At 45.2% G+C, this 25,630-nt stretch overlaps 1 protein-coding gene across 7 annotated transcripts in view; it reads right to left on the bottom strand.

The window, feature by feature from the left end:
• zmym2 (zinc finger, MYM-type 2) overlaps positions 1-25,630 on the bottom strand; it is a 58,491-nt gene that overhangs the window by 18,825 nt on the left and 14,036 nt on the right. For 6 of the 7 annotated variants that reach the window (XM_042068389.1, XM_042068354.1, XM_042068398.1 and 3 more), the window contains exons 5-23: positions 25,408-25,620; positions 24,608-24,752; positions 23,337-23,452; positions 22,812-22,937; positions 21,130-21,280; positions 18,356-18,528; positions 17,752-17,917; positions 17,571-17,605; positions 17,076-17,217; positions 15,092-15,222; positions 14,083-14,212; positions 13,592-13,771; positions 11,327-11,439; positions 10,654-10,849; positions 9,704-9,849; positions 8,013-8,127; positions 7,170-7,415; positions 6,635-6,761; positions 4,427-6,279 (exon numbers count right to left, since the gene is read on the bottom strand). In XM_042068389.1, the coding sequence (XP_041924323.1) occupies positions 6,039-6,279; positions 6,635-6,761; positions 7,170-7,415; positions 8,013-8,127; positions 9,704-9,849; positions 10,654-10,849; positions 11,327-11,439; positions 13,592-13,771; positions 14,083-14,212; positions 15,092-15,222; positions 17,076-17,217; positions 17,571-17,605; positions 17,752-17,917; positions 18,356-18,528; positions 21,130-21,280; positions 22,812-22,937; positions 23,337-23,452; positions 24,608-24,752; positions 25,408-25,620 (2,892 nt within the window). In that variant the 3' untranslated portion in view covers positions 4,427-6,038. Of the gene's footprint in view, positions 1-4,426; positions 6,280-6,634; positions 6,762-7,169; positions 7,416-8,012; positions 8,128-9,703; positions 9,850-10,653; positions 10,850-11,326; positions 11,440-13,591; positions 13,772-14,082; positions 14,213-15,091; positions 15,223-17,075; positions 17,218-17,570; positions 17,606-17,751; positions 17,918-18,355; positions 18,529-21,129; positions 21,281-22,811; positions 22,938-23,336; positions 23,453-24,607; positions 24,753-25,407; positions 25,621-25,630 lie in introns of those variants that run through there. The other variant, XR_006024648.1, reaches the window with a different exon arrangement.

Raw genomic sequence — 25,630 nt, 5'->3', positions numbered from 1 at the left:
AAAAGTTGTGTAATGATAAAGAAAACAAAAGGAAGAATGTTTCACAACTAATTAGGGTAACTGGCAACACGATTGGGTATGAAAAAGAGCATCCCAGAGAGGCAGGGTCTCTTACGGTATTCATCCCTCTGTAAACCTGTGAGCACAAATGATGAAACAATGTAATTTTAATGCTTCTTCACATGAATATGTGACATTTAGGGAGTTCATCATCTACAGGACATAATATTATTAAAACATTCAGAGAATCCAGAGAAATCTTTGCAAACAAGGGAAAGAGCTGAAAAACAAATTGGATGTCTGTGGTCTTTTGGACCTCAGATGGCACTGCATCAACACCAGACCTGTTTCCAGACCTGTCATTGTATGGGCTCAGGAAAACCTCTGATAACCATTGTCTATGTGCCCAGTTTGATACTCAATTCAAAAACTGCAGCCAAAATTGTAACAGCTAAAATTGCATTGAGACATGATACAGAAAATACCACCCTCTTATCTGGGCCTGAGCTTGTTTAGAATGGACTGAGGTAACATGGAAAAAGGTCCTGTGGTTGGACCAATCAAAGTTTGCCATTCTTTTTGGAAATCATGGACTCATCTGGGCTAAAGAGGAGAGGGCCTATCCAAGTATTCAACATATCCAACTTGTTTTAGCGCTCAGTTCGAAACCCAACATCTATGACGGTGTGGAGGAGCATTAGTGCCTACAGCATGAGCATCTTGCACATTTGGCAAAGCACAATCAATTCTGTATAATGTATACAGGTTTTGAGCAACATATACTGCCATCTAGGTAATGTCTTTCCCAGGGACGACCTTGAATATTTCAGGAAAACAATGCCAAAATAAATTCTGCAAATATTTAAATAGTCTTTCTCCATAGAGGAAGAGCCCAGGCGCTAAGATGGCCTGTCTGCTGTGCAGATTTGTCACATTAGGTGCATCATGGAATGAAAAACATGACTAAGAATACCCCATACTGTTGAGCAACTGAAATCCTATATCGGGGAGTAATGGGACAACATTTTATTTTCGAAACTCTAGCAACTGGTGTCCTCCGTTCCTAAACATTTACAGAATTGTGTTAAATGAAGAGGTGAAGCAGCACAGTGGTAAACATGCTCCTGTCCCAACTTTTTTTGAAACATGTTGCTGGCATCAAATTCAAAATTTACATATACTTTCATGAAATAGTCCAAAGTTTCATTTTCAACATTTGATTATGTTGTCTTTGTCCTTTTTGCTGCTATATATGGGTTATGAGACTTGTATATTGTGACATTCTGGTTTTATTTGCATTTTACACATCCCATACACATGTTTTGGGGTTGTAATATGCAATAAATCTGATTCTGTTAATTATTTTACATACATATACATACACCGTACATAATATTATCCTGTAATCCTGTGATGTTCATCACTACAATAGCAGCACACTTGTCCCCAGGATTTTTGCCGATGGAGTTGGGAGTTGCTGAGAGAAGTAGACCTCCCACCACTGTTTAGGGTGAATAGTCGTCGGTGTGTGGGCAAATGGGTGACACCCACTGACTCCCTGTGTCTTCTGAAACAGGGATAGGTCATCCTAAATTTAACTTAATCCTCCACGGTCGACCATTTAAAAACAGACTCCCCCAAGGTTAAGTTGGGCTGCGCAGAGAAGCCAGTGTCATGGCTATCACAACAAAACCATGACCTCTTCCCTCTGGGCAGTGGGACAGACAAGCACAGCTTTGAATAATCAGTCTTGCTAGAGGACAATTACTTTGAGTTTAACAAAGTAGGGAGCGACAGTTATTTTACACCATCTTGTGAGATCTAGACATTATTTTTCATTATAAGTCTTTATTTACCATTTTTTTGCACGTGAGTTTTGGGTGCAGTGCATGTAAAAAAAAAAAACAGGAATGCAGTTGTCATCCATTCTGCTTCCCTCTTTCTTTCTGTCACTGTGGCACAGCTGTGCTCACTGGCACTCACCCTCCCAACCAAACCGTCCCTCCCCCAGCCCCTGTTGTTTTATAATTAAATGGTGACATTAGTTCATATCATGTGATTCGAAAAGAGGATTCATCGCACATTAGAGACACTAATCGCCACCTATAGTCTGCGGGCTGCCTCTGCTGAGAGTCTATCCCCCAGGACCCTGCTGAGCCAAGCGCTTTCTTTATGCCCCCTGAAAGGGCCGGGGATTGAGCCCAAACAAAAAAAAGCCCCACGAGGGTGAAAAATGTTTTGACACCCGCGCGCACTCTCGCAAGGCTGGGTCTGTGTGAGCAGCGCAGGGCCGGGGGGTTTTGAGCTTGCAGATCAATGGGGCAAGTTATTGGAGTCTGGCCAACTCTAACCGATGCAAAGGAGAGAAAGAAAAAAGCTGCCTCTTCAAAAAAAAAAAAAAAAGGAGGGTTTGTCATACCTGCATACAAATGCACATAAAAAAAAAACGGCATATTGTTTTTAAGTGAATGCATGTACAGCTGCAGCTTCGCATGCAGAGGCCCTTAGATTATGGTTTCTGGAAAAAAAAAAAACCTGCCCTTGTTAAACATTTTTTAATCTGATCGCAAGTCCAACATAACACACACACACCCACTTCCTCGTAAAAATATACAGTACACACACACATGGATGGGGGTGAGGTCTGTATGCCGTGACACAGTGGTGGGGAGTCCAGGGGCAGTTTTACGTCAGTCTCACTCTGGAGGCAAACAGAATGGATGTTTTCCCAGATGCCCCTGACATCTGCACCTAAAGGTCACCCCCACCAGACATGGATGATGAGTATGTTATAATGGTGTAGGACAGTGATGTTAATGAATAGTGTTTTTACACTGCTCCCCCCTCCCCTCAATGCACTACACTGCCCCCAGTGGTGGGTATGTGACCCCCCCCCCCCATAACACAACACTAACCCTGGGCATCCCACACACACTTGCCTTTTGCACAGTGGTGCCCCCTGTCATGACCACATCAAATTGCACAGTGAAATAGTGACAAGCCAGAGAATTAAAGGGAAGAATATAGTTATAATAGGTAAAAGCTCTTTGGTCCTAATAGGACCTTTAGTCACACACACACACACACAGCAGAACTGTAACCTCAGTGCTCACACTAACATGTATTACAGTGGTATATCATGGCCTTACTCACCTCTCTCCCAATGATGAGCTGTCCCTGTTGACCTTTATTTGCATTGTGTTGATCATATAGCATTGTGGTGCCAGAGTGTATGCATTGCAGTATATTATCCTAAAATGTCAAGAGCTCTTGAAAATCATCAAGGTGTTTCTATTTTCGGATTACAACTTAATATGTTCTACTATACGGTAAATTGACACCATTCCAACACATTTCACATGTTGTTGAGGACTTTGGATAGCATTCCACACTTCTCACTGTCCAGCTCTGGAAGGCACATCTCACTGCTTAGCAATACTGCAAACAGTAATGGGCTACGTATACAAAACATTGTAATACTGACTTATTAAAAGTGTAAATTCCAAAATGTTACCATTCTAGTAGTAGTGTTTTTTTTCTGTGTAAAAAAGTTACCTCCATTCGAGACACACACACACAGACAAAACATCCATGCATCTGTTAATAACCACAGAGGAAGCAGCCTGGAAGTTCATGGCTATAAATATCTGGTCAAAGCGGATGACCGTATTTTATGTCAGTGGTCTCCACATAGACCCACATCATGGGTAAATCCAAAAGGTTTACAAACAATGTCAGATGACTCAAGTGACTGATCAACCAGGCGCCCAAGGAGATAAAAAAAAAGTCGCTCATCATTGTTTACTGTAGCCAATCACTTGCTTCGGACCACCTCTTGGTATGTGACATCATACCAAGCGACCTTGAGCCTCGAGTTGGTGACATGACACACCCAGCCCAACCTGCCTGCCTGTCAACAGTCAGATATCACTGCTTGTGCCGTGCCCGTCTGTCAAAGAGACGTAACCTCAACAGTAACCACGCCTTTAGCCATGGCAAAAACCAAACCCTGTCTCCCAAATTCCTTCTGAAGACCTGTGTGATCCTAACTCTGTAGGCTGAGGTGGGGCTGGGGGGGTAGAGCAAGAGAGACCTTCTGGGAGGATATTAATAGCTGGACAGTTGCTTATCCGCTCCTCAACATGGAAAGCTTGGCAGGCCTCCTCTATATTTAGCAACTGTACAGTATGCATACTGGAGCCACGTAAGTACTCTAAACACACTCATACTAGTGCAAGAAATAACCGTGCTCCTACACACACACACACACACACACACACACACACACGAAGACCTAGATCCTCCTTGCCAACTTTTGGTCTATCTGGTGGACATGTTTGCTTAAACACCACCAATATGGCATAACAGACTGAAGTCGAGCACATTTGACACACTGATTTCATTTCACACACTCTGGCAGACACAGTGAATATATGGATTTGAAATTTATTCTAAGAAAATAAAAATACAACATAAACTTAAATGAAAAGGTATGAAGTAACCGTTTTTCCTTCACATAAATAAAATTCCAACATTGAACAGAAACCGAAGAGATCAAACGCAGCTTGGATGCAAGTAAAAAGTTTAACACAAAGTATGACACGCTCACCAAATAGGATGTCTCGACACCCACATTTCAGCAAAAAATGTTTAAGATGTGAAGTCTTCAACGCATTTGTGGCCAAATGCTTTTGTTTATTTCAAACTTAATATCCACAAAAAAAGGAAAGTCAAAATAAGTAAACTGAAATGGAAGAGGAACAGTGGCTTTAGAAACTCAAACAGCCCCCCCCCCCACCAAAAACAAACACATCCTGCATCCTTTCCCTCTCCGAAACGAGCAGCAGAAAAACTGGGAGAGAGCGAGAAAGAGAAAGAAAAGAAAGAAAGATAGCAGGAGAGAAAGAAAGAAAGAAAGAAAGAAAGAAAAAGAAAGAAAGAAAGAAAGAAAGAAAGAAAGAAAAAAAAAAGAGAAAGAAAGAAAGAAAAAAGAGAAAGAGAAAAAGAGGGAGAGAGAAAGACAGAATGAGACAGACAGGGAGAGAGAAGGCATCTTAACAGGAAGGGAGATAAAGGAGTGAAATCACACTGGACAACTCCTGGCCTGGATCAGGTTCTTTAATGTTCGTACTGGAGGAGTGAGTAGGAGAGATAAAGAGCATATGTCCACACACACACACACACACACACACACACACACACACACACTCTCACTGGGGATCCCTCCACTTATGAACGGAAATACACATAGTAATCAAAGTTCAATCAATCTTAATAAATAAGTCATTTAAAAAAAGAAGAAAAAACAAATTGGGGTCAGAGTTAGAGCAGAATTCAGGAAGCTTTTTTTGACGAGTGTCCGTGTTGTGTGTGTGTTTTTTTTTTTTAATCCTTTTTTATTATTTAATTTTCATGGATTTTTCAGGAACAAACACTTTCCTCTTTCGCACCTCGGATCCCCTTCACACCCTAGCTTCACTACTGCGGGTATTTACAAGTCGGAGCTGCCCAATCTGGGCATAGTAAGTAATGCTACATCACATATACACACACTCCTCCCCCCCTGGGAAAATACAAAAAAAACAAACAAACAAGACAGACAAACAAAAACAAAACAAATAAAATCAAATCATGAAAAGCAGCAGTCTGGATTTTTGCTTTTCGTGTTCATATATATATGTATATATATATTTTTATGATGCACCCCACTCTCACACACCCACTACCGAGTCTGGTCCTTCTTGCCCATCTCAGGGTCGACCCACTGGTCATAGGTCAGTCTTTAAACACACCGCCTCATCACACACTTCCTCCTCCAATGTTCTAGGACCAGTTCTGATGCGTGTGGATGAGGGTGAGGGTGAGGGTGAGAGTGAGAGTGAGGTGGAGGGAAGGCTAAGGAAACAGCGTCCTGGACAGAGGGCTTGTGGGTATAATGCCAAGAGACACACGTGTGTGTGTGTGTGTGTGATGTAGTGACAAACACTCAGAAGGGGGCTGGAGGAACGATGCCAAGAAGCAGGGGACACGTTCTGAGGTTAATCCCTTGCAACCTCCATATCTTTCTGCTCCCCTGTGTCTTCATCGCCCCTCTCCTCCTCTTCCTCCTCCTCAGGGCGGTTCTCCTGGTAGATGTCCTTGACCAGGAGGACGCGGGTGAGCAAGCTCTCCAGCACGTTTCGGTCCAGAGGGGAGCTGCCGAACCACAGGGCGCCGCCTCCGCCCGACGCCTCGGGCTGCATGTAGAAGAGGTCCGCTCGCTGCCGCACAGACACAGGGCTGCCAGAGAAGATAGAGAACAAGCATTTTGTTTTAAAATGAGAGAGAATAAAAAAAGAGTGTACGTGTAATTGTGAATTGTGGGGGGGGGGGGGGGGGTAGTGAGAAAGGAACAAACAGAAACAAAATATAAGAATACAGAAGGAAAGATGGAGCATCAGATATGAGGAGAGCACAGACAATGTGCTGAGAGAAGAATGAACAAGAAGGCAAAGCCAGATGAAATAACAATGATGACATGATGGTCCAGGCACATACAGTGCACTCTTGCATGCATTGTGGGAGATGTAGTCTATCCAGCCACTGGGAGGAATAAAGGACGCTATCTGCAGTACAGGAGCAGTCTGTTACTCACCACTTAGACAGGTACACTTCATAAAGGCGACACTCCTGTTTCTTCACTGGACAGTGGCTGGAGCCTCCCGACCCGTCGTCGGGCTCATAGTCATTCTGTTGCCGTTTCCTCTTGTTTCCCGTTTGCACTGTCAATCAAAACCAGCAAAGCAAAACACAAGTATTACAATAAGTCATATTCGAGCAAACATGCCAAGATTTATCACATCACCTTTGACAAGCACGTAATGAAGCAGTTACAGCCATTGATGGCGCCTTTCAGTATGGATAAGGGTTAACAACTTCACAGGACTTAATGAAAGGAACATTTCTGTGCCTGAAGTTATAAGAAATGATCAAAGCTGTTTGTATCTAACTCTAAGCGCTGATTTTCAGCATGTATGCTACCTGGAAATTCGCAATCAGCAACCATGCGATGTATTACATATCAGAGCACACTTAACCGTCCATTCTCATTTATCCTCAGATAACCTAAATAACAAGCTGGTGTCAGATTCACATTTAAACGAGCCGAGTGCTCTGTTTTGGGGGCGTACCCTGGTGCTCGTCCTGTGATATGGAGGGGACGCGTATGCGGACCGAGACCTCGTGCGTGAGCGGGTCGGTGCGGCTGGGCCCGTACACGTTGGCGAAGGAGAGCCGCAGGTGCTGCTCCACGGTCCGCAGGCCGAAGTATTTGGTGTTCAGGTAGACTAGCGAGCGCAGCAGCGCCTCCGGGCTTTGCTCGCCCAGCTGACCGCTGTCCCACAGGCAACGCTCTTGCACACGTCCCCACATAGAACCTACACACACACACATACAAACAAACAAACAAACAAAACATAAACATGTTTACCATTACATGGACATCCACATCACAACAGAGTTGCAACAGTCTCATCTGATCTGCCCTAGAGGATGAGAGGTCCAGCAGTAGGTTTTTGAACGTTCTAAGTTCCGCAACAATTGAAGGTTCTAAAATTCTATGTTGAATTCAATGAACCCAGATATTCTTTAGAACGTTCATTTCTCAACATTCCCGTACTCCTTTAAGGGTTAAGAGTTCCACATTCAGGAGTACCCTTCTAACCATTACCATGTCCTCATATCAAGTTAGTCAACACCATATTTCAGGATGTGAACAGCAAAAGTTATAATCATAGGACATTCCTGCTCATGAACACAACACAAAAGGCTGACTATGACTAGACATGACGATGATGTAGCACGGCCTTGCCAGGATATATAGAGAAAATCATGCTGCTTTGACTCATAGAATACGCCATTAGGCTCTGCCAACCTTCAACAGCCTTTTGTGTAGGACTAGAAAAGACGTGAAAATGATGGAAGAGGGTGAGTGTGAGGTGAGTGTGCGCCGATGTGTGTGGTGCTGGACTCACCGTCAGGCAACACGCTGGGCTGCCAGTCTTTGAGGATCTTGTTCAGCTCCTCTCCAAACTGCCTGTAACAGGGATCACTGAAGAGGTCATCCGTCCTCCCTTTGTCCTGCAAATGCTACACACACACACACAGACACAGTCTTGAGCTTTCATTGAGTTTTCATTACTAACCATTATCAAAGGTTGTCATGATATTCATTTTTCATGAGGAGTTGAGGACAGGACATCCCTGCATTATTCCATTCTAGCTAGATCATCTGCCCTGCTCTTCACATATACTTGTAGCCACTTGGTGCGGAGAATATTGAGACATGCCCTTTATGACATCACTGAGCAGAGGGTAGGTTAAGGTCAGGTGGACGCAAACAGTGTCCTCATATTTCATATACAGTCAACACCTTGGTTCAGGATGTGAACAGCAATAGAGCTATAATCACTGGACACCTGGGAGGGGGATAACGGACCACAATGAATTCTGGGAATGTTGTGCGGGCCTCACTCAGAGTTGCTCGGAAGTTCACCACCCCACTGCCTTGACGCCCTCTCACACTCTAGGGAAGTTTCTGAGAAGGGGACGGGTCGGAGTCAGGGCTATGCACACACACACACACACACACACACACACACACACATCACACAGGGCTGGTCCTATGTAACAGCCAGCGGAGCCATTTCAGAGAGGCGATAATGAAACGGAGAAGGTTTTCACAGCGAGCCAACAAAAGCAGTCGCTGCTTCGATATCCTATGGCATGTAGATTGAAACCTGGTCTCTCAAATAACAGCATGCAGTTCCTCAGTAGACCTCTTTACCTTCCATAGCAACAGTGGTCGTGGGACTACAACCACAACAAACTAATGTACTGACTTCGCTACAGTTGTACCATGGTATTTCAATTACGTTTTTTGATACGGCCCTGTTCTCAGGGTCATGGCTACTGACCTTGTGATTTCCAAAAAAATAAGCTACTCCAGGTTCCTACAACTTAAATGGAACCCCAAACTATGACAAATCAATCTAAGTGGTGGGTAGGAATGTGCTAAAGTTACAGAAGCCTATTGTACATTCTCAAGGAGTAAAGAACATCAGGTCTCATGTGACATCACACAGAATGTTTTGAAGGCACATTTCCAACAAATATCTGACTGAAAATACATACAGACATCAGCGAATAAAGGTATTTGTTATATGTCTCTACAGTTCAGAACGCTGCTGAAAGTTTCATTACCATGAACAGACCTTCTCATTGTCCGTATGTCTGATAATTCTGTATGATGACCGCTGCAAAAAATGAATGCCCGCTACAATGCCAAGGGCAACAGGATTTGTGCTTCTGATTCAAGTCTTTCATATCATTCCGCAGTAGTCCATTTACTTGTATAGCAAGTAGTACTTTGCTATGCAACATCTGAAACATTAAAACTCAAACTATTTGTTTCTTGGTGGAGGCCACAAAACGGTAACAGCATTTTGCAAGTAACCGTATAATAAGTTGTATGATAATATGTTGTCCACCTGGCATTATCGGAAATTAAGTCCCTTCAGGACAAAGCTAAACTTGTTTGCCCCGTCAGACTTATTTTTCGAAAATGCCTGGTGGTTAATAACTTGGATCCATTTACGTACAGCAACCACACACACCAGTCTCCTGGTCTCACACACACACGTTCCATCCCATGGTGGTGTCTCACCTTCTGGATGCTGAGACAGAGGTAGAGGATGCTGTCGGGGGCATAGCGTTCTCCTTTGGGCCGCCGCACCTCTCGTACGAAGCGGGACAGCGCCTGGCTCAAACGGGGCGCTTTCAGGGACAACAGGTTACTCTTCACATGCACACCTGAGGCAACAGGGAAAACACCAAATCACTATGACCATAATAACATCCTCGTTTTCATTCCACAAATTATCCTATACGACTACACCATTGGACCCTCTACATCCTGTATCCTCTACATTTTACCATCACATGCCTATGCTATACAACTGCTCTATTACGAACATCATCTACCTCTGAGATAAAAAAAACCCCTAAATGACAGGAAAAGCAATGGGGAATGAGAAGATACCTACCCGGCCAAGTCCTCTTGATCTTTCCTAACCTCAAAGTGGTCATCAATACTGCTTATAACCTAGCCTACGATTTCATTAACTTCCCTTTTTAGCCATCGATAAGCTTGTGTGTGTGTGTGAATTAATTCCCCAGAGTGTACAGGATGGGTTACGGTCAGGTAGACCAGAGTGATGTAAGCAGTGTCCTCATATTTCATATAGAGTCAACATCTGGGTTCAGAATGTGAACAGCAATAGAGATATAATCATTAGACACCATGGAGGAGAGTAACAAACCCAATGAACTTTGGGGAATGCTGTGCGAGCCTTGCTTATTGTTGCTTGCAAGTTCACGAAGCAAGTTAACCAAGTCGATCATACACTTCAACAAACAATCGGAACATAATTATCAAATTGATCACATTTCCAATGGTTGCTCAGACAACCATTCATAACTTCTACGTTACTAACTTTCCAAGCCTTCTAGAGGGGCGTTCAATGTTTCACACCTCCTCACTCTCTGACGGTCTCTAAAAACCTCCCATTCCTTTTCCTGTCCTGCCCCCTGTGGTGGGGACTTCACAGGACTCACCTTGTTTGGGTCCTTCCTGCGCAGGGGCGTCTGTTTCCTGTTGGGAAGCGGTGGCGGCCCACCTCCTCCAGGCGTTGAGCCCGTAGTGGGGTCTGAGGGGGATGGCCCCCTCCTCTGACCCGGCCCCGAGATCGGCCTCCGCACACGGGGACGCAGGCGCAGGGGAGCCCTCCTCCACCGCCTGCCGCTTCGATCCCTACACACAGACAGACAGAGACAGACAGACAGACAGACAGACAGATAAATCAAACAGATCGACAAACCAAATCTGCTTTATTAGGAGGTCTTTGAAAGGAAGCTTTATGTTGCTGAGAGTATACCCAGCTAGATTCAGAACTGGGCACAAATACAGAAGTTTTATTATAGTTCTGCTGGAGCACAGGGTACTTAAGGGCAGACGTGCGCACTGGCTGCAGAAATGTCCTCATTTCATAACTCACTCATCACAATCATCAGGATGTGAACAGCAGTAGAGTTGATTATAATCATAGGACAGGTGTGTGTGTGTGTTTGTCTGTGCACACTCACATGGCTGTGCGCGTGTGTGTGTTCACAATCTAAAAGCGTGCGCTTGCGTGTGTGTGTGTGTCTGTCTGTGCACACTCACATGGCTGTGCGCGTGTGTGTTCACAATCTAAAAGTGTGCGGTTGCGTGTGTGCGTGAGGTCAGTACCTTCCGTCTGGCCCTGGGTCGAGATATCTCTTCCTTCTCCTCAGCTAGCACAGGGGGCAGTGTGAAGCCCATCTCTGCATCCAACCCCTCTGCTACAGGCACAGGTTCCGAGGCTGTATGGAGAAGAGATGCACACACACATTCATTTTGATGGTTATGAACGCACACACACACACACACACACACACACATTTAGATAACACACATACATTTAGATAAAACACACACACACATTTAGATCTCACACACACTCACGCACGCGCGTGCACGCACGCACACCACGGTTTCCACTGTCTGGTAATATGCTTTCTCTGTCTATGATCTGCAGGCTTAGGGCCTCCTCGAAGGACATTGCTGGTCCGCAGATAATTTGTGGCACAATTGAATGCAACCGCGGAACTCTATGAACTCATGGAACCGTGGACCGAAAGAAAAGTAAACTAAACATTTTCCAGATTAGGAAATATTTCTTAATTTATGGTTATCAAATAAAGAGGCATAGCATTAGGGGGTAGTGGTGTGAGCGCTCATTCAATGTGTGTGCGCACATCTGCGCAAGTTAAACTGTTGAACCACTGGAGATAACGTGGGTAGAAGCAACAAAACAACGGTATTTAAAACAATGAACAAAGCGGATTCTTGCTGTCCATGAAAACAGCATAGACACTGGCTAGTCTAATCCAAAAAATGGAAATAACGGATCTTTAAATTGACACTAGTTAGTTAAGTAAGTAAGTAAGTAAGTAAGTAAGTAAGTAAGTAAGTAAGTAAGTAAGAGTATATATACTCTTTTGATCCCGTGAGGGAAATTTGGTCTCTGCATTTATCCCAATCCGTGAATTAGTGAAACACACTAACACAGTGAACACACAGTGAGGTGAAGCACACACTAATCCCGACGTAGTGAGCTGCCTGCTACAACAGCGGCGCTCGGGGAGCAGTGAGGGGTTAGGTGCCTTGCTCAAGGGCACTTCAGCCGCTTCCTACTGGTCGGGGTTCGAACCGGCAACCCTCCGGTAACAAGTCCGAAGTGCTAACCAGTAGGCCACCGCTGTTGGAGTTAAGCATGTTTAGTAGGCTAAAAAACATGTTGCATTCTATATGGCGTGATTATGTCATTCTTTAAGCTACATAGCCTGCTTCCAGTTTTCCTCAACTTGACTAATTAAGAAGCGATAATAGGATATTTGACCGGCATGTCATCAAAATCTCCGGAAAATGAAACCTCTGCCGGTCACTTTTTTTTCCCGTTTCAAGCGGAAACGCTGACACACACACACTCATTTTGATGGTTATTAACACACATTTAGATCATGCACAGACACACAGTAATTTCGCCATCTCCAACAGTCTCCTGCATGGAAGAGGAGAACCAAACTGCTATTCATCTCAGTTTCTCTCGCTCTCTGGTTCCATTGTGTGTGTGTGTGTGTGTGTGTGTGTGTGTGTGTGTGTGTGTGTGTGTGTGTGTGTGTGTGTGTGTGTGTGCACACGAGTAGCAATGGCATGGAGAAATGTGAGGTACTTAATTAAATTCTGTATCATTTCTTTGCATTCAGCCCATATGGGCTTTGCACAGCACATACACAGTACATACATGGCACACACTGCCCCCTGCTCCCAACTGATAGCAGGACATGGGGAGACGCCGACACACGGATGGACCAAGAGCCCAAAGAGGCCTGCAAAGCCAGCGTAAGCCCAATGAAAACCCCCTGCAGTGTTACAGACTGACCACTGTCCAGAACCCCAGAGGGTCAATGCTGCTCTTCTCAGCACATACCGTTGCATAATGTCGGGGAGCTCGCCAATGGCCCAAACTTTCGTTTGCTTCCACTGCCCATCCCCCCCCCCCCTTCTCTCTCCCTTCCTCTTACTCATCAATCCAAATCCTTTTGTGTATAAATATCCAATCTCCAAATCCCCTCTGACGGTCAGTGTCACGTCCACAGATGACTGTGGGCCTAAAAATAGCCGTCCGCGGAATTTCAATAGAAAAATGACTGTACCCTCTTCCAGGAGACCAGAGACCCTCCCCTCCACACAACCACCACAACGGCTGCCTTTATGCAACACCTCTCCGCCAAGTGGCGAAAGTGTTGCCGCGGCAACCGGAGAGAGTAACCGATGGCTCCATGGCAACAAAGCAAGGCTTTGATGATATAGTGATTACAGTCAGTGTGTGATATATAGTGGGCGTGGTCTCGACCCTATTATGACCAAAGTTAACTTTGTAACGAGAGAACATAAATGCGTCTAGTCTACCTAATGGGAAGTCGTTTTCCAGATCCAGGTCAGGCTCGTACTTGTCCCCCTCTTTGTCATCCTTCTCCTCCTCCTCCTCTTCTGAGCTGCTGCTGCTGCTGCCGCCGCTGCTGCTCTCGCTCTTCACCCTCTCCCTCTTCACCTGCTGTCCAGCTCCCAACACCTCCTCACTCTTCACCACTGAAACACACACACACACACACACACACACACACACACACACACACTCCTTTAAACATGTCTGCTCACAAGGAGTAAGTGAGCTCCTCTTACACCACAGAGCTACATAGAGAAGCATGATTAAGAGCTGCATCCAGAATAAACAAACCTCACATATTTAATTCATATTAATATTTACTTGTAAGATTACCTTTAAATTAAAAATAAATAAATAAATAAATAAATAAATAAATAAATAAATAAATAAATCTTAGGATCGTCTACAGCAAAAAATGTAAATATTTTTTCTCTCAGGTCCTCCACCTGCTCACCTATGAGGTCGGGCTTGGTGTCCTCCATGGCCAGCAGGTCTGGGGGCAGCTTGGCCCTGAGCTCGTTGATGGCCTCCAGTATCTGATCCACGTTCTGCAGCGTGGTGGGCAGGACTAATGGCACAGGCACCTTAGAGGAGACAACACAGTCAGTATGTGAGGAAGGAAGGAAGGAAGGAAGGAGGTGAGGAAGGGAGGAAGGAAGGAGGTGAGGAAGGAGGTGAGGAAGGAGGTGAGGATGGGAGGAAGGAAGGAAGGAAGGAAGGAAGGGAGGAAGGAAGGAAGGAAGGAAGGGAGGAAGGAAGGAGGTGAGGAAGTGAGGAAGGGAGGAAGGGAGGAGGTGAGGAAGGGAGGAAGGAAGGAAGGGAGGAGGTGAGGAAGGGAGGAATAGTGTAAAATGAAGACAGACATGTGGTAGGTGGGGAACAGAGGCAAGAAATGACAAGTTGACAAGCAGATCATGTGAATTCCACTGAAAACAAAAATCAACATGCATGCAACATGCAAATTTCTCTGCGTCCATTTACAGTAAAAGCATAAAAGATATGGAAAGGGTGGGTTACAATACAAGCGAGCAAAAATAGACAATTAACTCCTAAACTCCTTTTGGGGTGAATATAGTATCAATTTATCAGATAAAAAATGAAAACTATAGACCCTTTCAACAATAAAAACAAAAACAATGCTTGAACGTTCTATTTGGGCCCCAATCTACTTCCTCTGCATTAAGATAACATATGGAATGTTAAAACGGAAGTCTTGTGGGGCCAATTATGATGCTGATAATGGAACTCTTGAAAGGGTCCATAGACCGTAATCAAGAGAGTTCCATTATCAGGATCATAATTGGCCCCACGAGGCTTCCGTTTTAACATTCCATATGTTATCTTAATGCAGAGGAAGTAGATTGGGGCCCAAATAGAACGTTCAAGCATTGTTTTTGTTTTTATTGTTGAAAGGGTCTATAATGCCCGGAGAGACAGGAAGGTCGACAGAGGCGAGTTCTTACTGGGATGGGCACGGTGACGGGCACAGGGGTGGTCTGGGCGTAGAGGTTCATGGGCACAGGCACGTAGATGGGCACCGGGATAGGCACAGGGACGTACTCCTTTTTCACCAGCTGATCCGTGCCGGCCTCATCTGAACACACAAACACTGTTTATGTGCTTAGAAGATATAAAAGTGTACACTCGGGAAAGCCAGAAGGCCGTTTCTTTCCTCTACACCCCAAAGTTGAAAAACTCAAGGTAAGCAGGATGGCACCACTGTGTCAAATGTGCTTTTGAGAGAAAACATAAAGCACAACAGAGCTAAACAACCAGCTTGATCTACTTGCTCATGTTATAAGCGGCTTTTTGGATGTTATGGACAATTGACAGATCCCAAACCCCGCCCCTTTTTACTATGTCACAATGAGGACTTCGGAGGACCTCAGTGAACCTCGGTCAATTTTGAATTTTCTAGTGTCCATTCTGTAGCCTACAATACGCCGGTTATGCAAATGCTATAATGCTTCTTTTGCGAGTAGCCTAAGTAACTAAATAACTAAAGAGCTCAAAAAGGTTCAAATATATGCCTGGGATACTTGTAGAAGTGACATCCGATATCCTGACCGTGTGAAACGCTAAAAGACATAGGCCTAACTTTGCATAACTTTGGATAGGCTGCTACTTTTCAGTAAAGAAAAGTGAGTGTGTACGAAAATGTTCCCTTTATTTGTGTTCATAACTACACACAAAAACATAACTAAACCTGGTTTCCACTGTTGAAACGACAACATAAGCCTACGCAAAAAAATATACCTTGCAGGAACTGAACTCGCACACTCATACCATTGGAAGACGTGCAAATAGGCTACACCTTCAATCACGTTTCGCCTTACACACAACAAGAATACTTTCAGCTTTTAGGCACAGGCTACCTTGCCATGTTTAACTTGGGATAGAAGACTGTTCACAGAAATAAGCTAACGATCATTTTTTCAACAAACGCAATAATAGCCTATTGCGATGCATCATTGATGGCTGAACGAGAGATAGCCAATGTCTTCTAAAGATCAAATCATGTGCCGATTCAAAACTATGCCTTGCTGTATAGGCTATGCAGTGTCGAAATTGCCAATATTACAGTAGGCCTACTACATTGCCCACATTTAAATTAAGTATAGCATAAGAGGGCACTGATGAAGTCTTGTGCAAGACGAATCATGTCTGCAAACTGCAGATATGTCGTGCGTTGTATGGGTTTAAACTCGGGTAGATCTAGTGGTTTCTTTTCAATAGCCTACATTTGTATCATGTTTATTTGAACTCTTCCTCGTTTATTTGAGCTGCTTAACAGGCTAGCCACTCTCCCAAGTTGCGTGGGAACTTGGATCTGCAGCACTTGGTCCCATCTTTCCTTTTTTGGTCCCACCAATTAATCCTCGAAATATGGTTAGATTTTCTTATGGACACGTCAACACCATATGTTTGCACAGACCTGTTTATTGAATCAGAGTCACATCTGCAGCAAATAAGGTAACCTACCTGCTTGTGATAACGTGCTAATTGTTTATCCCTGGTTAACATGCATCCCATTAAGATCCGTAACACCAGATTGGTTTCTCAATTTGTGGTGTTCCACCTCGTTGATAACAGCAGACATTGTGAATGCGTCCTTCCGCATACTGAAGGCCTTTCTGGCCTCTGTTTTTTGAATATATCAATATTACTTGACGCCCAGAAATCCAGCATACACTGTTGCACTCGGCTAAATGGTGCTGCGTACCCATGTTGAACAGGCGTTCTTGCACACTTTCCTGCAAACTTGTCCGACTTAGCAACAGTAACTATAGGACTGACAATGGGAGGAGGGGCTTGGGATTGGTCAATTGACTGGAGTGTTACAATTCAGTTGTTGCTTTTCACTGACTGTGGTCAAAACACATGCATCTGTACAGAGGGTCAAATCAAAACCTGCAAGCAATAACACAACCACACACACACACACACCTGTCTGCAGCTGCTTGCTCTGCATGTGCGGCTTGCAGTAGGTGGCCTTGGTCATAGTGAGGGGTTTGCACAACACCGCCTTGTTCTTCACGTCTTTCAGGATCCCTCCGCCCGCGTACGACACCGGGCCCTGGTTGAAGAGCTACGGGAACACAGAAAGCACATTTAATCCCATGACTTAAAACGATGTCCAAGACCACCAACTGTAGCAGCAGAGAGGACATAATCTAAACTCTCTTCAAGAGGGCAAAAACACAGGAGCTTTTTAGCTTTTTAACTTAAACCCTCTGAGTAACTTTCGCGGCTCGACAACTCGTCATGATTGAAGTGGGATAACTTAAGTATGCACCTCTGACGAACACACCAGCTGTATCTTCAGACACACACGCACACACACACACACTCACACACACACACACACACACACACACACACACACACACACACACACACACACACACACACACACACACACACACACACACACACACTCACCGTCACCTTGGTTGCTTGCGTCTGCACACCAATTCCTGCCAGAAACAAGAGAGACCACGTGTCAGCACTGAGACCATGAGAGACCTTGAGCCAAACACAGGTACGTGTGTGTGTGTGTGTGTGCACCCATCTCAGACAGGTGACAGGAGAGGGGAGCGGTCACCACAAGGGAGGACGGTACCTAAGGTCGTGTTCTCTGGGCCCTTCTGGGTGGCCATGTTGGGCTCGTTCTGCTGGCAGTAGAAGCGCAGTAGACACTGCTGGTCACAGAAATGCTTCATCTCCGAGCGCCACTGCACAGACTCCGTCAGGTTGCCCTGCACCTTGCAGCAGTCGCAGCGCGCCGCCTGGTGGACAGAGAGAGCAAGTACAACACTGCAGTCATGCTCCGTGCTTGGTTTCCATATAAATTGATAGAAATCTAATATAATCTCTATGAGGAGTGTTATTAGTTTCAAGCTTACACTTTCCAAATCTCGAATAGCCAAGCCATCTATGTACATAATGTTGACACAAGTTAATAAAAAGCATAAAATAACAAAAGCAATTTTCAAAACTATTCACATAGTGGTAAACATTTTATTATATATATTTAATTAAAATATCCCACATCAAACTTGCACATTTTATTATGGGGAGTGGTAGCTTCCCTATGGCAATACCCGATTTGATGTTCATTTCTGAAATACGATCTCAAGAGCCTCAAAAGGTGATCTACAATCATTACCTACTAAAAGTTCCGCCCCGTCACTTCCCCCTCTAATCCAAGCCTTGTGACCTCTGACCTTGTAGTACCAGTCGTGGAACTTCTTGGAGCAGGCTTCACTGCAGAAGTCCCTGGTGACGCTGTCAAACTGCTTGGTGATGCCCCTCTTGCACATCTGGTTGCAGTGGTTACAGGTGACGCACTTGAGGCCCAGACGCCGCGCAAAGCTCTGTTTGAACAGCAGCTTACAACCTGCAGTGGAGGGAAAGGAGAGGAGGGAGGGAGGAGGGGTCTGATTAGCAAAAGGCTGCAAGGGAGGGCCCTAATCAATCATACACTTCCTGCGTAGGGTGGAAACCAGAGGGGAAAATCAACAATCTGATATCACAATCTTTTCCTTACGGTATTAATAGATGAAAAAGAAAAGGAACGCTGAATAACTACAGCACCCCTTATTCTAATAATGCATTCATGCTGCTGTACCAAAGCCCATCAGCGAGAATGTTCAGGATCAAGTGAGTGAACTGACCATGTTGACCTGCAGTGTGCGGGGGGTTAAGATGAGAGAACTGAGAGGAAGAGGACTCCATCTAGAGGCAGCTAAAGGCCACATGGCATCTAACTGATGAGAGGTTATCAGGAGGCATTTTATTGGATACAAACGCTCAGACGGCTGTGTTGCTGATAACATAGGTACCTAGATTTTCAGAGAACTTCATTGTTTAATTCTACTGGCTTAGTTAACAAAATAGTGTCAGTTACAAGGATACAAGGAAGTTTATTGTCACATGCATATAGTTACTGGAAGTAAGAAATGCAGTGAAATTATGTCTGGTGTCAGCCTATTTGTGCAAAGTGGGGGGGGGGGGGGGGGGGGGGGGGGGGGGGGGGGGGGGGGGTAAAAAGTGCAGTAGAAGAGGGGTTTAGTAGATTAAGTGGCAAGGGCTGCATAAGAAAGGTGAGGGAGGATTGGAATTGGGGGGGGGGGGGGCACCAACAAGGAGCACCCAAGAGCAACAGGGGCAAGGAAAAACTCCCTTACCAAGGAAGAAACCTTGGGCAGATCCACGGCTCAAGGGGCTAATCCAACTGCCAGGGGTCTTGGTGTGTGTGTTGGGGGGATGACAGGGGAGATGTGATAGTGTGCTGTGTATGTGGGGAGAGGGCAGTGTGCAATATGGGTGTTGGAGAAGCTTCCTCATGAGACAATGTGCTGTGTATTGGGGGGGGGGGGGGGGGGGGGGGGGGGGGGGGGGGGGGGGGGGCAGTGTACTGCAAGTATGGTGAAGGGACTTACTATTGCAAGCAGAGTACTGTATGTATGATGTATGTGAGTAGTGTGCGTGTGGGTAGGTGGGGGCAGTGTGCTGTAAGTATGTAGAGGATGTGTGTTGGAGAAGATCCTGAAGACAATGTGCTGTGTATGTAGGGGGGGGGGGGGGCAGTGTGCAGCAAGTATGTAGAGGAGGCTTACTGTAGCAAGCAGTGTGCTGTATGTATGTGAGGTGATGACAGTGATGATGTTAATGTGTGTGTTTTTTGTGTGTGTGTTGGGGATGGGGGTGGGGTGGGGGTGGGGGGGCAGAAAGGCTAGGCAATCAAGGACATGGGTAGATGGAGGAGAAACGCTAATGTACTAAATATCTTTTTTGGCTTAGGTATTCTTCTCTTCTGAACATGTACACATGTAGTATAAAAAGCCTGAACCAACAAAAACAAATAAATACATGAGCAAGAACCCACAAGACTGAGAAACACAAAAACACACACACACACACACACACACACGTGCATCATGCCTTGAAGCATTGTAGACATTTGCCATTAAACAATTATATGAATGCTTTATGCTCATAACAGTAACAAATGCTGCAGTGCTGTAGCCCTGACTATGTCTACATGCTGCGGGGGAGACTGTGCCGTGTTCAGCAGCGGAAAGAGAAGAGAGGAGAAGAGAAGAGAGGAGAGGAGAAGAGAGGGGAGAAGAGAGAAGAGGGGAGAAGAGAGGAGCACAGAAGAGAGAAGAGAAGATAAGAGAAGAGAGGAGAAGAGAGAAGAAGAGAAGAGCAGAGAAGAGAGGAGAAGAGAAGAGAAGAGAAGAGAAGAGAAGAGAAGAGAGGAGAAGAGAGGAGAAGAGAGGAGAAGAGAGGAGAAGAGAGGAGAAGAGAAGAGAGGAGAAGAGAGGAGAAGAGAAGAGAGGAGAAGAGAGGAGAGGAGAAGAGAGGAGAGGAGAAGAGAGGAGAGGAGAAGAGAGGAGAGGAGAAGAGAGGAGAGGAGAAGAGAGGAGAGGAGAAGAGAAGAGAGGAGAGGAGAGAAGAGAGGTCTCTGTTGGTTAGCTGCTGTTCCTGGCACAGGACTCAACTAGGCCAGCATTGACAAGCTGGAAACTAATGGAGTCTGAAAGCCTAATATATAATGCACCTCAAACAGACAGACAGACAGACAGACAGACAGACAGACAGACAGACAGACAGACAGACACTGTGATTTGTAGCCGTTCAGCTAGCTGTCTGAGAAAATTATACAATACTAACTTGAGCTGAGACAGCAAATAGAGTTAAATGACCCAATGAGTTTGTATGCGACATAAACTATGTGCTTGGTCACGTTCCTGCCATTTGATTGACAGCAAGCTAGAAACAACGAGAACTATGCAGTACACTCCACCTATTAACAGTAGGCCAACAGGTCAGGAAGGATGTGAAGGTTCATTTGATTTTGAAGTAAATAAAGGCAAACAAATCGTGAACTCATTCTCTGGCCAGATTGCCGTGGCTTAGTTATTAATGTTATGGAAGAAGATGGCAGAAGTGCAGCGCTAATGGCAGTGCTAGAGGAGAGGCTGGTACAGACCTTCGCCGCAGAAGGGCCGGCTGACCCCGGAGAATTTGGCCGTGTCGTGAAGTGTCTTCTCCTCGTGACAGTACTCACAAAAGGCCACGATGCAGTGCAGTTTCTTATAGTCCTCGCAGCACGTCTTACTGCAGAACTGGTATACTTTATTCTGTAGCGCACACACACACACACACACACACACACACAGACACACACACACACACAGACACAAGCATGCACACACAGACACAGATCAGTGAGAACAGCTCATACACAGCGAAAGGATGAGACATCAGGCATAGCAGAGAACTAAAGCGCAACCCAAGAGCATCCACGTCACATCAGTCCTGGGAGAAGTAGGAAGTAATCTGAGGACTCTATTAATGTCTAAGTCCCACATGTTGTAATGCACATTTGGACCACAAAGCTATCAGAAAGTCATCGCTGCCTATAGCACAATGTAATAATCAGATACTGCGGTAAGGAGATATAATCCTGATCATTGCGCCTGTGTATCTGCATATCCCACCAGCAGCAGAATGCAGCCTACATTTTAATTGACGGTGGGAAGTCTTTGCGGTGTGCGCAGTGAAACTTTTCTATGCCAGGGAAAGGCAACTCAACAGTTTATGTTTTCACAGAAATGGGTCATGCATGTCATCACAGTGACCTCCCAAAATCTAATCAGTTCCTCTTAGGGTCCAAGTAAACATTTGTGCTAAATTTGAAGCATGTGCCTCAAGGCATTCTAGATATAGCGTTCGCAAGAATGGGACTTTCATGGTCACCGTGACCTTGAACTTTGACCACTGACCTCCAAAATCTAATCATTTCATCTTTGAGTCAATTTGAACATTCATACCAAATTTGAAGAACGTGCCTTGCGGTGTTCTTGAGATATCGCGTTTACGAGATCGAGGCAGACAGACGTACCATACTGTACGTACAGACAACTCGAAAACATAATGCCTCCAGCCACGGCTATTGCTAACACAGAGGCGTAACACAAGGCCAAGAAGCCCAGAAGCTAATAATGCTGCACTTTAAAGGGACACCAGGCAAGCCTGATGCTTTTTCTCTACGAAACTCCCCCTTCGCTCTGTCTGAAGCTCTTTTCCTTTTCTTTGCATCTTCCGTCAAGGGTTTTCGCTGCTTCTTCGCCGGCTCTGGCATTATACATACGCTTGCAACAATCGCTAGCGTTTCTTTAGCCTGCCTCTGTGCTGTGGAAGCAGGATGTAAACTGATCCTGCTTCGGTCGGCGGGTACGATACACTGCCCTGTAATGAGTCATTTAATCATATACCGACTTACGAAGATGAGTAATTAACACGAAAACTTTGCCTGTCTTTGTGTCCCTTTAATGGCAGTAGATATAGATATATATATATATATATATATATATATAGATATATATATATATATTTATTAGTTAGATTCTGAACTGAACTCTGAAAACACATCACCAGCCATTTTGCTGGGCCATTGGTTATAATGAATACATGACTGCCTGGCACATTAAAAAATTAAACCACTTTTGGCTTCTTGCAAGTGTAAACAGTAACATCAGCTATAACCGTAAAATCAGCCTGCCTCTTCTAGAGGTCACTGCTGCAGCAGCAGCAGCAGCAGCAGCAGCAGCAGCATCATCAGCAGCATCAGCAGCATCAGAAGAATCAGCAGCAGAAGTACACGCTCACCTCCCACTCCAGGGTCTCTGGCTTGAGGCTGAAAGCTCCGCGGCAATAGTTACACTTGAGCTGGATGTCGTTGCCTGCCGCAGAGACAGGAGCCTGGCCGTTGGTGGACGTCTGAACCGCCGCACTCTGGAGGCAGGACAGGAGGGGTGGGAGTCGAGAGCCGCAGCTATTAGATAATCATCTGCACGTATGCGCACATAGACAAGCACACACACCATGCACACACACACAAGCAACAAACACACACACACACACTATTTCTGCTTGCATAAGGCTTCTGTTAAGAGGAACTGTGTGTCTTCATCCTCCTTGGAAGACTCCTTTTCCATCTCTGCTACCATTGCTTCTGGAGTGCATTTCATGAAAATGTATTTTACTGCATTAAAAACAACACATTACAAAATGAATGCAAGAGCATGTTCAGATGCCTATTTCAGGCAAAATTACCTCCCGGTGAGGTGTGTGTGTGCGTGTAGGAGGGGGAGAGTGATGTCAATATGAGGTGGGTGTGCGTGCTTGACGCACCTGGAACTTGGTCACGCAATGTGAGCTGCAGAAGTTTAAGACCTTCCCCTCAGGGAGGGTGGCCTGATACTGGGGCAATGCGTTCCTCTTACAGAAGTGACACGAGGGCTCAACATCTGCAAAGGAAGAGAGAGAGAGAGAGAGAGAGAGAGAGAGAGCGAGAGAGAGAGAGAGAGCGAGAGAGAGAGAGAGAGCGAGAGAGAGAGAGAGCGAGAGAGAGAGAGAAAAAAGAGATGGGGGGAAACCAAGAAAGAAAGAGTTCAGACACAAGGGGGTGGGGGGGAGAGAGAAAGAAAAAGAGATGGGGAAACCAAGAAAGAAAGAGAACGCAGACACAGGGGGGTGGGGGACAGAGAAAAGAAAAGGAAGAGAAAGCAAACGACAAAAGAGAGAGAGACAGACAGAGATGCAGAGGGTGACAGACAGAGAGAGAGAAAGTTTACATAAATATGCTGCCTGCACAGACACAAAGTACAGTAAAGTACACCCTCTTTGAGTTCTATGGTTTTACGTATCAGGACATAATACAAATAATAATCTTGTCCTTACCAGATCCTAAAATAATGTAAATCTAACCTCAGGTGTAAAACAACACACAACACCGACACCACCGTGTCATTATTCATTCAACAAAATTAAGCCAAAAATTCAGAAGCAATGTGTGAAAAACTAATAATAAGTAATTGCATTCTGTATGATTTGATCAGTCCTTCACATCGTTGTAGAAGAATGTTGGCCCACTAGGCATTTGTTTACGCATAGCTCTCTTTTTCTTAAAAGTATGTTTTGGCTTTTTTGCCTTTATTATGACAGGACAGTGAAGGAAGCGAGTGGGAGAGAGAGCTGGGATGGGAATTCAAAATGACCTGGGTTGGACTCTGGAGCCGATTGTGGTATGGACACTGTAGTCAGTTGCACCACAACGTCCCCCAATGCAAAGCTCTCTTAAAGGGAAACTCTGGTCTAACAAAAACCTTTAGTGTCTGGTTTTGGATGGTAAAATTTGTATATTTTCATTTGAGACCAAAATGACGTCAAACTGGTGCAGTTTTCGAGCAAGACTTGAATAAGCATTTAGAACTGAACAGCATGAAGCATAGCCTTTGGGGGCAACCTCATCCAATCCATTTTATAAATACAATAGATGACAACTATTGGTGCTTGATTACTTAAAAGTCAGCTTAAGTAATGACTTCAAGAGTCCACAAACACAAAATGCTACACATCCCACCAAGATGGGAATCTCTCGCACACACACAGCGAGCACTCACTCTGCACGGCGGCCATCTTGTTCTTGTTCATGCAGGCGGTGGAGCAGTAGGGCTCCATGGCTCCCGTGGCCCCGATGCAGTGAGTCACGTCAAAGGAGCGGCACAGAGTCTTACAGCCAGTGCACGGTGTCATCTTCCCGTGAGCCTGTAACAACAACAACAACAACAACAACCACCACCAACTGAGGTGCATTCAAATTCTTTGAGCAGAGGCAAATGTTTGAAGTGAACGCGTTCTCTTTTAAACTGTTACATTTGAACCGTTTTGTCTTAAACTTTCCAAATGGCTCCATTTACACTGTAACCCTACTGTACCCTAACTATCTTCAGTGCATTTGTGTGTGTGCAGTGAACTCAAAGCAATGTGTGCGTGCAGTGTGTTGTAGCATAACTGGGTAATGTCATGGAGTATCGCTTTCCTCCTCCTTACTCTTGTCCACTGCAGAGGAAATTTGAAAGACAACCGTTTATCCCGCCCCACGGATTGAGCACTGCCAATGGTAAGTTCCCAGACCCTACATCTTGATATATCATATATCCCAGTATCGGAACTGGGATATATGTCTGCTGACCCACCATTAAGCCTTCAGCAGGGGAGTTTTGAACAATCTAACAAAAGATTCTGTTCCACAACAATGTAAATTCAATGAAGCCAGATATTTTCCAACAGTACCGGCTGAAGAGTTAACATGGGCAGCATATATTCCCATTGTGGCTCCCGTTCAGAAGGTCATTATCCACCTGGGACCATCGCACTCTCCATCTCCCTCCCTCACTGCCGGGCATGTGGACCCACTGACCTGCTTGTAGTCTCGTATGCAGTTCTGGCTGCAGAAGCGCTTCTGCTGCCCGTCCACCAGTAGGTAGTGGTTGGCGGTGGCGCGGTTTGGTAGGTAGTTGCCGCACTGCTCACAGCAGTTCATCACCAGCCCGTTGGCCATGCGGTAGCGGTTGAAGCAGGCGTCGCTGCAGATCTTGTGTGTGACATTCTTAAAGCTCACTTCGTGTCGAATCTGTAAAACG

The sequence above is a fragment of the Alosa sapidissima genome, chromosome 2 (genome assembly GCF_018492685.1).
Source record: "Alosa sapidissima isolate fAloSap1 chromosome 2, fAloSap1.pri, whole genome shotgun sequence".
Taxonomy (NCBI): Eukaryota; Metazoa; Chordata; class Actinopteri; order Clupeiformes; family Clupeidae; genus Alosa; species Alosa sapidissima.
The sequence above is the reverse complement of the archived record's forward strand: the minus strand, read 5'-3'. Positions and strand labels throughout refer to the sequence as shown.